General features: G+C 40.3%; 1 protein-coding gene across 1 annotated transcript in view; it reads left to right on the top strand.

The window, feature by feature from the left end:
* The window catches only part of LOC132371732 (maltase-glucoamylase-like), a 123,181-nt gene extending 114,096 nt beyond the window's left edge, over nt 1-9,085 (top strand). Inside the window, exons 46-50 of the mRNA XM_059933195.1 lie at nt 2,960-3,084; nt 4,207-4,295; nt 5,575-5,624; nt 6,217-6,387; nt 8,103-9,085. Of these exons, the coding sequence (XP_059789178.1) occupies nt 2,960-3,084; nt 4,207-4,295; nt 5,575-5,624; nt 6,217-6,387; nt 8,103-8,177 (510 nt within the window). The 3' untranslated portion in view covers nt 8,178-9,085. The remainder of the gene's footprint in view (nt 1-2,959; nt 3,085-4,206; nt 4,296-5,574; nt 5,625-6,216; nt 6,388-8,102) is intronic.
* Nucleotides 9,086-16,342: the final 7,257 nt, after the last annotated feature.

The following is a 16,342-nucleotide window of genomic DNA, read 5'->3' as shown; positions in this document are numbered from 1 at the left end:
AAAAACAAGCTTGTACTAGAATTTTCATTGTGTTTAATATATATTGTATATCATATTTTATCACTTTATGTTATATATATATTATGTCAATGTACATCTGGGAAGAAATGATAGTGTTATAGATTTATTCCTCAAGTGTATATATTTTCACCAAAAAAGTCCAAGAATGTCTCATAGCAGCACTATTTGTAAAATAGCAAAAAAAACTGGAAATAAGACAAATGTCCATAAACGGTGAATTCGATAAATAGATCATGTTCTATTTTTAAAAATGAATACTATAGGACAATGAAAATAATAAACTGTTGCTACACAAACAAAGATAATGAACATCACAAACGTAATCTTGAGCACAAATAGCCAGATTCAAGACAGTAAAGAATGTAGGATTCCATTTATGAAATACAAGTTCGAAAACAGGCAAAAGTGATAGAAATCAGAATAGTTGCCGCCTCTGGTGTGGTGATTATTATGAGAGGGGATGAGAGAGCCTTCTGGGATGCTGGTAATAGTCACTTCTTGATTTAGGTGGTGGTTTCATGGGTGTGTTCACTTGGTAAAACTTTATTGAGCTGTGCATTTTCTATTTGTATAATTTTCTGCACATACGTTATTAAGAAGTTAGCTAGAAAATTTTTATCTCCTCAGGAAGATAAGAAGGTATACTTAAAATAAGAAAACATGCTTTAAACAAAGCATACTCACAAAGCAATCCTTGGAAATTAAACGCATGATGCAGGAATTAAAAAATTTTGTTTAAAAAGAAATTGTAAGGTACAATCTAGGAAATTACCCAGAAAGCGGAACAGAAAGGCAAAGAGATAGAAAGCAGGAGAGGGAAAAATAAGAAAGTCCTACTTGTCTTGAGAGCTACCACTTCTGCCCAGTTTCTCTGTTGCTTGTCCAGTGGAGCTGGAAATGAGCAAATGCCTGAGTGAAGGGTGGGTGAAGAAGGTAAGACTCCTATCTCCCTGTCTCTGTGGTTCCCACTTCCCAGGGATCATGACTTCTCCTACCGTTGCCACCTTAGTAGCTGTGGACTCCCATCCCACACTGTCCCTCCTGTGCTCATCCGACTGCAGAAGCAACAAGCCATCCTTATTGCTTGGCGTTTAGACTGTGCTTGTTTGATGAAGGGGCAGGTGCCTTGAGGCAGGACAGGCTGATGTGCTTCTGGCAAGGCTGGATCTTCATCTGCTCAGGCTCTCAAGCTGCAAAATCAGCAGTTGATAGCTCTTTGACGAGCTTTCGTCTGTCTCCATCATGCCTATGCGACTGAACACGCCATGAAGTTGTTTTCTATCCATCCCTCTCTCCTTTCTGTCATATCGGGCATTATAGCTTGTAGACTGTTTGGGAGAGGGAGAGGCATGGAATTACTCTGACTTGTCTTATTGACTACCTACTTTAGTGTAGATTAAGAGCAGACAGTGTGTGTGAATTAAAGTTTTTATCTACTTCACTCATGGCCATTTTGTTTATTTGTTTACAGGGTAGAATATATATTGGATTTTTAAAACAGTGCTTCTCAGTCATATTCAGTGACTATGCAGTTGATGAAAATTCCCCTTTACAAAGTCACATTAGGTTGTCATTTCTTATTTTAATAATGCTGCTTTTAGATTTGATCTTATAGTCATGTCTTTATGGATATTTTAACAGGAATTTTTTAGGCTAGCCTGGTCAGAAACTATTTAAAGGAAAGGAAACAAGCCTGTGACTCGTTAGGTACTAGAAAGGAAATCATGAGAAGGTAGCATATCATATTTAGCCACAATGTGTAGTAGAATGAAAAAAAAAACATTGAGAGAAAGAATTTGGTAGAAATATAACTGACGGTTTTACGTGTATCAAATTTCACTTGAAGGTAGGACAATCAATGGAGGAAAAGTCCAGCATTCGTAAGATACTAGAATAAAGTGTCATTAGAAAGCACATAATTCAGTTTTCTCATGATATCAGTAAGAAAACTGAAGAAGCCCAGAGATGTGGGCTGGAATTTGTATTCAGTCCTGTAGACTCTGGGGTCCTGAGGCAGGCACGAAGCAGAGTCCACCCCGGCGAATGTGATGTAGATCGAATCTGCATAAAATGAACATTGGGGACCAAAAGTGAAGAAATGTGGTGGTAGCTGTGCTCCTTACCTCTAAAGTGGTGATTCTCAAAAGGAGGGACCTGCCTATCAGGGGACATTGGCCGAGTCTGGAGACATTTTTGGTTGTCACAATGTGGTGGGAAGTGGGGGAGATGCATCTAGTGGATGGACACTGGACAGCATCTAGAAAGCACAGAACAGTGCCCACAGCACAGGGTTATCTGGCCCAGAACGTCCACAGTGCTGAATTCGAGACGCCTTGCTCTAGGCTGAGAACATGTGGGAGGATGGTTTCTTAGGAATCGAGGTTTATGGCCTGGGGTGAGAGATGCTTCTCCCTGTAACAGGCAAGATCAAGATGTGAAACATAAAGGAAGATACAATGAGTTAAAGATAAGGATTTGTGAAGTAAGGCAGTTCACTTTAATTATTTCTGTCAAGTAGGAGTCAAAGGTGTTAGTGAAGTTGGTAAGGGTGGGGTGGGGGGCAGTGGAGTGGGGACAAAACAAAGGGAAGGTCTGGACGTGTCTTTGGGGGAGTGAATCAGGAGCCGAACAGAAAGAAAGAAGGCTCGCTCAGCCTCCTTTAGCAGTACTTCCTACGCAGAAACAGGATGTGGGGTAAGGGTAGGGTGAGAGGCAGCTGTGATCTCATGGGGTGTGTACAGCAGAAGCCCCCAAAGACAAGAGGTCCTGACATGATGCCCTGGCAGCAACTCAAGATCCCATAGAGCAGCTGGGCGAGCGTGGAAAAGTGTGATAACAGGTCCTGAACAGGCAGCAGTTTCCGAGCGTGGACAAGATGTCTGGTAAATGTGTCATTCGGGCAGATGTGTTCTCTCCATCACCTTCTTCTGGCCCATAGGGTGTGGACATTCAAGCCCGGGGAGAGTGGAAGTCCTTGCCAGCGCCTCTTGACCATATTAATCTTCATGTCCGTGGGGGCTACATCCTGCCCTGGCAAGAGCCTGCACAGAACACCCACTTAAGGTGAGTGAGGGTGCCACATTTCTCCCTTCCACGCCAGGCAGCTCAGATCCTGGTGAAGCCCACCAATCTGTAAACCGCACCCTCAGGCCCCAGAGCACTTTTACTAAACAGTTTTGTTTGTTTGCTTGCTTACTTGTTTGTATTTTAGCCTTTTTTGGATTCTGTACTCTGAACAATTCTTAATTAACAGCTATTTTAGATCTAAGTGGGTGTGATATTAGGTCTAATTAGTGACATTTGAAGTGGAAGTCAAACAGGAGCAACCATGGTTCATGCTAGTTTTAAAAGACTGGATCATAATTGACTCTTTGCTAAGAAAATTACTGCTGAAAAATTGTGTAAGCCATATGGCAACTGAGGCTGAGATCCCTTACATGCAAGATTTAAAAATTCTAGACCTAATATATAGCCTATGTATTCTAGACCTATATAATAATTGATAATAGCTGACAGCAGGTGAATGCTTGCTCTGTGCCTAGAACTGTACTAATATGGAGATTTCTATTTGGAGATTATCTGTTTTTCCTAACAAAAGGAAAAATAAGCCCTATGGTGTAAGTACTGTTATCATCCCCATTTCTCAGATGAGCAAAGAGAGGCTTCCGGAGGCTAAGTGATTAACTCAGAGTCACACAGTTAGTGAGGAGTTGAGCAGGGACTAAAATCCATGTATGTCTGATGTCAAACTAAAATTCTTGGAGCCCTACTCATTTTATTGCAAAAATTCTGTTGAAAACTGAAGAACTTAGGACATCTGTAAACAGAACTCACTGTACATGTGGACATTAGGTCATGAAAGAAGAAAGATTGAAGCACTAGGCTTTTCCTCACAGTGGAGAAAGGAAGGAAGCCAGTGAGTTTGCTTAAAGCTTTTTGTAGAGATTGTAGAGCTCCTATGAGCTTATACAGCCTTAAAGGGAAATTCCCTTTGATTCATTCATTCATTCCTGACATGAAGTCATAGAGCTTATGGAGACAGAACTAGAACTAGATCCCAAGTCTCCGGAATCCCAGTACCCAGTCTTTATATCATGAAGCACTTCCTTTATGTTTTTATGAAAACGCTTGGTTTGTGGCTGTGGCTTTGTTTTTACCCAGTGTCTCTTTCCTCCGTCACTGCAGCCGTCAGAAATTCACAGGCTTCAAGGTTGCCTTGGATGATGAGGGGACTGCTGAAGGTTGGCTCTTCTGGGATGATGGGCAAAGCATTGGTGAGTAAGGGCCACCTCGGATTCATTCATGTCAATACCACTGGCTAGGTTCCTGGATATCTTATAGGGCTACTGTTTCCTTTTCTGTGTTAAGACAGTCGTGCACATCTGTTACTTTTAAGTGTATGATACATGATCCTTGTGCCTCATGCATATGAAGCATAACTCTGAATCTCTCACCGTTATCCAGCTGTCCTAATCCACTGTGGAAAACAGCAGTATAGGAGCCGTAGGGAGAGTTTCTTTGTAGCCAACTGAGCTATACTTCCATATATGGTTTATGTTCAAGGGCACATTCCCTAATTACATGTCCCAGTAAGAGAGGCAATGCCTCTATCAACTATGCTATTTATTGGGGGGAATTTTCCATTAGGAGTTTACAGGAATTAGTAACCTCTCAGGAGGATGTCTCAAGTACCATCAGTAATTTCTAGGCCCAGTGATATCCAATAGAACTTTCTGCAGTGATGGAAATGTTCTATATCTGTGTTGTCCAATATGCTAGCAAGTAGGCATATGTGGCTATTGAGCACTTGAAACATGACAAGTGCATCTGAGCAACTGGAGTTTAAATTTTATTTAATTGTAATTAATTTAAATTTAAATAGCTACGTTTGGCTAGTGGCTACTATCTCAGACAGCACAGCTCTAGAGGATAGCCAATGCCTTCTGACCAAGTGATCAGCAACTTAGAAAGAGGCAAGTGTATGGGGAAGAGTGAGAAAGCCACCGAGGTAGGGTGTGGGGCGGGAGTACCTGTAACAAAGCTCTGGCTAGTCCACCTTTAAGGATGTTCTCCTTGGACCTGCGGCATAAATTAAGGATAAAGGACAAAGAAGTCTATTCTCTGGAGATGGCATTTAAAAAATTGCCTAAAACCTCTCAAGATAAACTGACCAGTTATACACCAGTCTTGGTGTTTGTGATGTGGTTGTGTGTGCAGATATGTGTGTCTCTAGCAGGAGGAATCTGGAGATTCTGAGGTGACTGCCAAGATGTTGGGAATCACAGGCCACAAGAAAGAGAAGTGGACTAAGTGTGGTGTTAGAAAACTATACTATATGAGGCGACTCTCTTAGACACTCATTTCAAACATTTTGTGTAAACTGAGGTTGGAGCCAGAGTCTGACTAAATCTCCCAAAACGGAACACTGTAAAGAAGAAAAATAAGATAAAAAACCCAAACAAAAATCATCCCTACTTTCTCAACCAAGACAGGTAAGCAATTAGAACTCTAGAGCATGTTCCAGATCATGCTTACTTTGTTCTTTGTTTGCAGATACCTATGGGAAAGGACTCTACTACCTGGCCCACTTTTCTGTCAGCCAGGTGAGTGTGACTGGGCCTGTGAAGGGAGAATATAGAGTTCTACTAGCTTGCTAAGATGCTGGGAATCATGACATAAATCCACCTAGAATTCCTTCACTGTTCATCTTACTAGTTTGCAACTGCCCCATCCTCTAGACTTCAGATAGAGATATAATATGCTCCCCGGAAGTTTTCTGTGATTAAGCCCATTCATATTTCATCAGTAGCTTATTCCAATTCACCAAGCACGGATGGACAGGCTGTTTCGATGTTTTGTAGCCCTTATTCCTATGTCGCCTTGGAATGGTGAGCATATTTTGTGACTTCTCCACATGTGGAATATAAGGTTCCTGATAGCTGAGATTCTTTGTCTTCTTAGAGTTGGTGTGATTCTAGAGACCCTGCCAGTGCTTAACCAATGCCAATTTGGATGGTAGTTGGCAATAGGAGATAGAATGCAAAAATCATGGTCTCACTATCCAAGGTCACAAGGGGGGGCTCTTAAGTTATCTTACTTCATGGTCTACATTTGTGCCTAAAAAGAGGTTGTGAAAAATTTGAACAAATTTTGCTATTTTTTCCCCCTCTGGTTTCTTTTATCTCCAATTGACAGAATACGATGCACAGTCATGTAATTTTCAACAAATACATCAGCGATACAAACCCTTTGAAACTGGGCTACATTGAGATCTGGGGAGTGGGCAGTGTCTCCGTTTCCAGTGTCAGCATCTCTGTGAGCGGCGTGGTTATAACACCCACCTTCTCCTACAACTCTACAACACAGGTTTGTGACCAGTGAAAAGTCCAGATGGTATTTCCCAACCCTGAGCTACCTAGGGCAGTTCCGTCCTGCTTCCCTTCCAGATGATACCCTCTCCTGCAAAGCCCTTCCCGAATCCCTCTGTGTTCCGTGTGTCAGAGCGGACAGCACAGAGATGAAGGGAAAATTCAGGGTTTATCATCATTTGGAATTGATGGTCTGGATCCTTACTTGTCATGTATGTCTTCTTGTCTGCAAACCTATGTAAAACTTTGTCTTTGCCTCAGAGATCTACTTCTCAAACAGCTTGCACTACCATATTTCATCAATTATAAGACACCATCAGTTAAAATTTGCTCCTTTATTTCCCATGCCACAAAGAAAGAAAAAGTCTTACAGAAGTATGATGCTATGCTTTCCTATCACTTAAAACTTCTAGTTTAAAAATATAGAAAGCTTTACAAAATTTCTTTAACGAAAGATTTTTATCATTTTACTATGATACTACAGAGGAAAATGTTGGGTGGAGATACATGGACATTGATAAATCTGCATCAAGGTAATTTAGAAGAGGGAAACTCTGAATGTGAAGAAATATTAGAAATATCTTAACCACTTTATATCATTTAAGTTTTTCTTTTATTATTTAAATTTCTAGGTAAATATTTTAAATTATTTTATTTGATTTATTATTATTTAGAAGAAAAATATGTGGCCTGAATTGGTTAAGATATTTCCTCTGAACTATCAGAGGTGTTGGTGATATATCATTTCATAAAAATTCTTTCACTGCTGTCTATGCAATTTACTCCAAAGCCACTAAGATCCTTTATACAAGTTTTCATCGTAGCATTTTTTTGATTTTACTGTCAGCCAAGATTCATATTCCTTTCTAAAATAATTCTTAAGTGGTTTACAGTCCATCCATTCATAACACCAGTAGTAACAATGAAGTTCACACGTGTACAAACAGTTGTCAGGAGGGCTACTTGTTCACAGTAATTCCAAGCCTGTTGATTGTAAGACACATTCTGATTTCATGAACGTTAAATATGTGAAAAATCTGCACCTTGGATTTAATGCAGTGTTGTGGTTCCAATACCTAGCCTCATGGTAAATGGGCTCTTTTCTTGTGTGCTTACTTCTTGCTTTTTTCAGAACTTTCTTTTTTCATAATCCTTCCTGATTACAAAGCCTGAAATGAAAGTTTTCCTTCAGTTTGTATTTTTTATTTGTTTCCTCATTTTTGTGGTTTTCTTGTCAACCAACTTCCCCAACTTGACCAAGAGCTTATAAAGGACGTTGCCCAATTTTGTTGCTGACAAACAAGCTAACTACTGCACATGCGGTGAAACTTTATTGAAGGTATTTGCCTAGAAAAAAACACTGAAATATCAGACTCTTACTGGGCAATCATCAAGGCGCCATAAGGGAACAGGAGAAGCAGGAAATAAAAGGAGGGCTCCGAGGAGATTTTCTCCAATTTGCGCAGTTGTTTCTCTGCAGTGGTTGTGTATTTCATTATTTAGGGTCTTGTCGTCTTTTCCCTACATAGTGAATGATTTTTATACTCTAAGGGATTAAGAAACACCCTTCTCACCTGAAAATCTTAGGGCAGTCTGGAAGCTAGGCAATGACTTGTGAAAGTGTATATGGACCACTGGCTTGTATCTGATTTGTTTGACTGTAGGAAACTTCAATCACCAGTTGCCCAATGCTTTTTCTTTGGTTCCCAACAGGTGTTAAACATTGATGTGACCAGCAGAAACCTCAGCTTACATAATTTCACTTCATTGACATGGAGAGCACTGTGAATTTTTAGAGCAAGATCCTAACTACGAATGGCTTTGATACTACTTATACTTCATGCTCATAAAATTATTGTGTGTTGCCAATCAGTTCATGCCCAGTACAGCTAAAATATTTTCTTCGTTTTGTTTTATGTTCTGTCTGTGTTTTAGCCCTGTGCTATAGGCAGTAGGGAGGTGTGGAAAACTGTGGGTTACCTTGATGTCTCTCTGTGATTAGTATGGTACTGATGGCTAATCATACATATACTGAAGACGCACTGGGTCCATGATGAAGCATGTGTGCGTGTATATGTGTGTGTGATTAGGGGATGGGCCCACTATTGCTAAATATACAAGCTACAGCTTTCCAGGATAGTTCGGATCCTAGAACTAACTAACGCCTCAAAAAAGTATCCAGAAAGAACATCTGCCAGGTAGTTATAGGGAGATGGGATAATTTGCTGAGAGCATGATATAAGGGGAAGAAAAGGCAAATGCAGGGAAGGTAAGCAGGAAAGATGAGAGAGAACAGATGATGAGGATAAAAGTGGCCATGACAAGTAAGAAGATAACCTACAAATATTAGGAATAGTAGCCTCATGGGAAGGAGAAAGGAAGAGCTAGCTCATTTGAAAACAAGAGGAGGGGCTAGGGGAAATCCTTAGCCTATGGGAATAGGGCTGGGGTGAGATTTAAGCAGGCAAAGTTGAAGGAAGGAATTTGAATGTAAAAAATAACTTATTTTTGCTGTGGTGTGCTTTGAAATGTGTAAATCTTATTTCTCTGCTCTGTGCCTAATGTGTATAACCACAGTTCACACAAATGCATGCAACTCATGTGCCAACTAAAAATAGGCAAGCAGATTTACGAAAGGTTTTGAATTTTGTGGTAATTTGACTGTGGGTAATCTCACTTAGGCATTAAAACTTCTTTTTATTCAGCAAACCCTTGTGAATTGGTCTTGTTCTCTTCAGCATCAGAGTTCCTGCAGGCCAATCCACCAAAGAAATGATCAGATTTATGGTTATTCACCCTTTTCCTTATGCCTCTGGTATGGGTTTTTCTTAGATTTAGGTTTGTGGGAGAGTGTGCTTGGATGTTTGTTGTTTTTTTAATCATCATAGAAGTTACTATACTTGGTAACATAACTCTGGCAAAAACAGAATTTGCAACATTATTGGTTAAAACACTAGATGGTTAGATTTTGGGATAAAGAAATTATATACTAATGTTCAACAGGGATATTTACTTTTAGTATTACTTGAAAATGAGTGTATTAGAGATGAATGTGTTTACTTTCCTACGTCTTTTTCTATCTTTCCCTTTTTTTATTGAAGTATAGTTGATTTACAGTTTTGTGTTAGTTTCAGGTATACAGCGAAGTGATTCAGTTTTATATATATATGTGTATATATATAATTTTTTCAGTTTACTTTCCATTATAGGTTATTATAAGATATTGAATATTGTTTCCTGTGTTATACAGTAAATCCTTGTTGCTTATCTATTTTATATATAGTAGTGTGTATGGGTTGATCCCATACTTCTCATTTATCCCCCCTCCCTTTCTCCTCCCTTCCTTCCTTCCTTCCTTCCTTCCTTCCTTCCTCCCTCCCTCCCTCCCTCCCTCTCTCTCTCCCTCTCTTTCTTTCTTTCTCTCCCTCCCTCTCTCTCTCTTTCTTTCTTTCTCTGGCTCTTTCTTTCTCCCCTTCCCTCCCTCCCTCCCTTCCTTCCTTCCTTCCTTCCTTCCTTCCTTCCTTCCTTCCTTTTTCTTCCTTTCTCTCTTTCTTTCTTATACCAGGGAGCCAGATTCTACTTGTTTACTCATGTGTCAGTGCCTCCATAAGGCTACATAAAAATAATATAGGTAAGTTAGCTTAGTATTCTAATTATCAAAATAAGAGGCTTTTGGATGAGAGGTTGCACTAACTAGGCAACTAGTGAAACATGGAAAAACAACCACAGGGATCCCTTGATCAAAAAGATGGGAAACTTGTCAGCTATCCTTTGATAAACCCAGGAAGGCTACCAGGAGGAAAGAATTATTTACTTGATATATGAGAAATATGTTATCATCAAGGACATATTGCTAGAAGTTGGCTCTGGTTGCTACAGAATGCTCAAGGAGAAGATTTCTGCCTAGAGAATCCTGATTGCCAAGTCTCTGAGTGAAGCATGAAAGGGTTTGCAACATTTGTAGTGTCCGGGGCCCTACTGACAGTCTAGTGGCATCTGTGGAACCCCTCCTAAGAATGATGTGCTTAAATGCATAAAGTAAAATGCATACTATTGTAAAGGAATCCTATTATATTAAAATACAGTTATGCAAATATTTAAAAAATTTAATATAGTAATACATAAGGTGTTTTTAAAAATTATCACATTAAATAACAAGATCTAGCAAGTGGAACTAATGTCATAACGTCAGTGTGATGAGCAGCATAAACAATATTTTGAGCTATCTACAATTTTTTTTTTACACTTTATTTTTTTAATCGACGTATAGTTGATGTACAATGTTCTGCCAATAGCTAACTTCACTGTTCCTTCTCACTAATAAAAAATGGGAAGATACTGGCTCACAAGCTTGTCTCTTCCCTTCAAAATGTCTCTGTTACTTTTTCATTGGTCAACACAAGCATGTGACCTAATATCTTCCAGTTGCTGGTTAGCAAGAAGGGATGGTGAAGCTAGCTGTTTTCTGCACTTTAGGAAACAGATTATAGCTGGGATTGTCAGTTAGCATTTAATGTGAATGATGTCACAAGTGCACCACAGGGTGTGGGGAGTTAAGAGTAAACTATCACACAAAGAATAGAAAGATTTGTGTAACAATAAATCTCCTTTCTTGATCTTTTGCCAACATATTGTCCCAATTTGAAATGAGATCCAGGTGCATTTTCCCTTTTAACAAAGGCTCTCTTGTACTAAAGCAAAAGATACGGTGTCTATGTCATTCTACGAGTTTATAGAGGCAGAAACCAAGTTTTTGTGTGTGTGTGTGTGTGTGTGTGTGTATACTGGTCATGCACTGAGCATTTGAAGCAAACATGGACTACTATGGGTACTATATTACTTAGATGCCATCAAAAGATGGCATACCCTCATATATTGCTATGTATAGAATATGCAATATCCTACATATACTATGTACCTTCATATATTGCTGATGGGAAGGTAAAATATTGCCACTGCTTTGGAAAACAGTTCTGCAGTTCTTCAAAAAGTTAAAGCTAGAGTTACCATATGACCCATAAATTCCGCTCCTAAGTATATCCCCAAGAGAATTGAAAATATATGTCCACAGAAAAGCTTGTACATACATTTTCATAGCAACATTGCTCATAATAGCTAAAAAGTGTAACCAACCCAAATATACCATCAACAGATGAGTGGATAAACAAAATGTGATATATCAATACAATTGATATCATCCAGCCATAAAAAGAAATAATAGACTGATACCTGCAGGTACCTGATACCTGCAACAACATGAATAAACTTTGAAAACATTACGCTAAGTGAAAAAAGCCAGACACAAATGGCCACGTACTGTATGATTCCACTTACATGAAATATTCAGAATAGGCAAATCCATCAAAACAGAAAGTAGATTAGTGGTTGCAGGAACACAGGAGAGGGAAGCACACGGCTTCTTTTTGGGATGATGCAAATATTCTGGAATTAGATAGTGGTGATGATTGCGCAACTTTGTGAATATACTGAAAACCACTGAACTGTACACTTTAAAAGGATGAATGTCATGGTATGCAAATTATATTCCACTTTAAAAAACCCTACTTTAGCTAGGTTAAGAAGAAACAATTTTTTAAAAAAGATATTAGTGACTCATTGAAGCTCCAGGAGGGCAAGAGCATCAGGTTTGTAAGCTACGTGGTCAGGGACCAGACATCATTACCCAGTGGGATACTCTATTTGCCACTTCCATTAGTGCATGTCTGACAACTTGCACCCCAATACTGAGCATAGGATGCTACTAGGTCCCCTGTTCCTGCTGCCTCTGAAATGATGCCCCTCCAATGTCCTGGAATCCACGTGGCACTTCCTCCTTCCCTCCACTTTCTTCCGGATCTCAGGCATATCTCATTGGCCATGCCCAGGCTCCTTGCCTCTACCTTGGCTAAAAGGAAGACTGTGAAAGAGAATGTCTAGCCTCTTCCTTGGAGAGGCGGAATTCTCAAGGTGGGAAGATGCTGAGCAGTCAGAAAGCATGACAAATATCCAGTAGAGGTGTCTTCCCACTTTAAGATAATACAATTTCCATTTTAATGGTGTTTCTCTTATTAGGATACTTGGTGGGGATGCTTATTTGAATTAATGAAAAGCTGAGTTATACCAAGAGAACTTGGGGAAATAAAAATGGAGAAAGAAACAGTGTGATGAACCAAGCATTACTCATTCTTTCACTTATTCAACAAAGAGCTATGTATTTAAAAACATCAATGGACATTGGGTCGAGTACTGAACACAGGAGATACAGAGGTGAAGAAAATGGCTAAGACCCTGGCTCTTGAGCTCTTTAGGCTACATGGACAGACAAGCAAGCATAATACAGTGTGACAAGCAAAGTAATCAGGTATGAACAGGAACACAGAAAAGGCACAACTATTAGACAAAACCCCACCTTCCCCTTTTATTAGCAAATGGAGCTTTCCTCATGCCGCTAGGAAAGTAAGGGCCCTTTTATGGTCTTTTGGAAACTGCGCTCCTCTCCTCCAATTGCCACCCACTTTGTAGGGCAATAAATCAACCCTGGCAGAAGCTGACTACATCCACCCAGTTACCTTTGCTCAGTGCTCCTCCAGAACCAGCGAAGGACAGACACAGCACGTAAAAGGACATGGCTATGAGGTGAGTACTCTTCCCCATGTGCATGGTTCTCTGAACAAGGAGTGTCCCTTTCTTCTTGTCAATGCCTCTGTCTCCTCTGCTTAGTGATCTGGACAACCTGTACTGTGTTTCTGGACCTGAACCTGATTCTTCTTCCCTTTCCACGATGAGGAGTGGGGATGAGATAGTGCATGGAGGCACGAGCTGACTGGAGAGGAGAGGGGTCTGTGTGTGTGTGTGTGTGTTTGGGGGAGGGTCTCAAGTGCGATGTTCCTTTCCCAAGGAGAGAAACCAAGGAAAGAATAAACAGATGGGCTTCTTCTGGTAGCTAGCTGAACGTGGCATGGGTTGGAAGAAAGGTGAACTTGTCTCTTTTGGCAGAGAGGGAGATGGTTATCCAGTCCTTAAGGTTTTTGAATAATAACCAGGATTTTCATTTTGCTAAAATTTTGTTTGACACAGAAAAGCAGCTTTGGGCAGGGAGGGTTTCTAAGTAGGGAAGACTTTCTACCTTCCGTAATCCCCACTCCTACCCTCTGCGTGGATGACAATAGTTCCAATGGCAGGAAAATGCCCGGGGTTGTCCCTGGAGTGTCCTGAACATCTGGAGTTCCAGGTGCTGAACCTGCTTCCCCAAGAGGATTAAGGAGCTATGGAAGAGGTGCTTACTTTTGGTTTGTAGAGGCTGGAGAGAAATGTCTCCCCATGGAGAGAGAGAGTATTTGGAGGAGGAGGCTAACTGATGGACAGTGTGTTTACTGTGGTAGTGAGTCATGGGCTGCATGTACAAGAAACTAGTCAGGTACTGCGAGCATACAGAGTGGGTCCCTCAGGTTGCTTTCACTGCCTGAAATTCCAGCATCGGAGAGTTAGTCTCTAGATCTCTAAGCTCTTGAGTCTAGGAGACATGGTGGAGAGAGTGAGAATATTCAAGTACCAATTTATTTTTTATTTTTTACTTTTTAACATCTTTATTGGAGTAAAATTGCTTTACAATGGTGTGTTAGTTTCTGCTTTATAACAAAGTGAATCAGTTATACATATACGTATGTTCCCATATCTCTTCCCTCTTGCATCTCCCTCCCTCCCACCCTCCCACCCTCCCTATCCCACCCCTCTAGGTGGTCACAAAGCACCGAGCTGATCTCCCTGTGCTATGCGGCTGCTTCCCACTAGCTATCTATTTTACGTTTGGTAGTGTATATATGTCCATGCCACTCTCTCACTTTGTCACAGCTTACCCTTCCCCCTCCCCATATCCTCAAGTCCATCTCTAGTAGGTCTGTGTCTTTATTCCCAAGTACCAATTTAAGAAGGAGGGCCTCTCAGTTTTTGCCTCAGTTCCATGACTAACCGTGGTTAGACAAAATTCCTTAACATTCATTTATAAAATGTGAATCATGACATCTGCCTGATCAACCTTGATACAGGGATTTTATGGAAGCATAATCATATGAGATGTATCTTCTGGGGATTAGAGTAAACTTTTGGATAATTTAGGCCAGTGGAGAGACACCTGATAGATTTAGGCAAATAGGAAAGAATAGTTAATAAACTCCAACTTCAATGCCAAACCCCAATCCTAAACTCCATGTTGGCAAATTGGCTGTAGATCTTTGCTCCTCACCCCCATTTCACAATTAAGGTGCTTCTTTTCTTGGCTTGTTAAATATTAACCTGAAGGCAGCCTCAGTTGAAAAGTGAAGCTATACACATATGAAAGTGCTTGTAGAAATGGTCATGGCATTGGGCTGGGGTTGAGAAGAGCAGAGGTGCAGGGAATGGAAAATTAAAGGAAAGGCAAAGTTAAAAAAAAAGAGAGAGAGAAAATTCTTTGTCCCTATCAGTTTATAGATTGTCACTGCATAATTGTTGGTTTGGTACAGCTGAAACCCAGAGGGAGAAGAGGCTGAGCAGCTGGGCATGGGAGGTGTCATGATGACCTTTGGTTACACAGCGAAAGAGTTTATGTTCTGTCTGGAGAACCACCGAAGACTAGAATATAAGAGAATGAAACGATCTTGTTCGTGCTGTAGAAAGATCAATCCAGCTGCAATGTGCAGTGGATTTTGGGAACAGGAAGAATGGAAGCAGAGGGCCAGTGGGGAAGCTGTGGTGACAGTTCAGGCTAGAAATGATGGCCTGACTAAAGCATTTCCAGTAGGAATGGAGAGGAAGGAACAAATTTGGAAGATATTGGTAAAGTATCTGACTGAACTTGTAGCTGGCTGTGAGAACTAACAGGAGAAGAGTCAAAAAAGATACCTAGATTTTTGAAGAAATTGTGATTCTCTTCCTCAAGGTATTAATTATTTGAGAAGGAGCCAATTTGGCACAATTGGTAGAAGCTGGGATGGGGTTCTGGGGAGAGATGATTTCATGTTGAAACAGGTTGAATTTGGTTAAGTCTGTGGGAAATCCAAGGGAGATATCTAATAGGCGGTTGAATATATGAATCCAAATCTATGAGCTAGAAATACAGGTTGGATTGTCCTCAGATATTATATGAAGTCATATGAGTGGTGGAGATGGCTAAAGGAGAGTGAGCAGTGGACCTGGGGTGAAATACAGGGAATGTCAACATTTCACGAAATAGGAGACTACAAAGAAAGTTGAAGAGGAGCCAGAAAAGTAGGTGGAAAATTAAGATCGAATGATAGCAAATGATACAAACCAGAATTTTAAAGAGGAGGGAGTGGTTGATAGGGCTATCACTAAGCCAGTGCTCATCGTATTCAGCAGCTAAACCACTAGTGACCTCGGCAGGAGCAGTTTAAGTGGAATGCAAGAAACAGAATCCATGCCAGTAATAGGTGAGGAAGGTAATGCAGACAGTGTGGAATTATCTTTTTGGAAAGTTACCAAGAAAGGAAAAAGAAAATTATAATGGTCTAGAGAAGAATACAAAGTCATCAACAGAGTTTAGGGTGACTTGGGCGAAAGAGCAAATTCAAAGGGAGAGGTTGATCATGCAAGAGAGAAGAAGGATATTTGGTGGAATAAGATTTTTGAGAAATTCAAAGGCTTTGAAATCTAGAGAATAGATACTAGGATTATACTTAGACAAGAAGAGAGAAAACTCTTTCATTGAGAAGAGAGGGGAAAAAATTAGAACTTATCTAAATATGGATAATTTTTATAGAGAAGCTTGGGTTGAGAAGCAGGAGGATGAAACAGTTTCTGCAAAACACTTGTCTGTGATGTTGGAGATAATGTTGGCTGGAGTAAGAGTGCAGGTGACAGAGGTGGGGACTTGAAAAGAAGGATCAGTGTTTGAAATTTCTGCTGTGAAAAATGAGAGGAGCTGGCAAGATTGTCAGCCTGCAGGCCCAGGCTGT

This window comes from Balaenoptera ricei, chromosome 9 (genome assembly GCF_028023285.1).
Source record: "Balaenoptera ricei isolate mBalRic1 chromosome 9, mBalRic1.hap2, whole genome shotgun sequence".
Lineage (NCBI taxonomy): Eukaryota > Metazoa > Chordata > Mammalia > Artiodactyla > Balaenopteridae > Balaenoptera > Balaenoptera ricei.
Note: the sequence above shows the minus strand (reverse complement) of the source record. Positions and strands in the feature narration are given on the sequence as shown.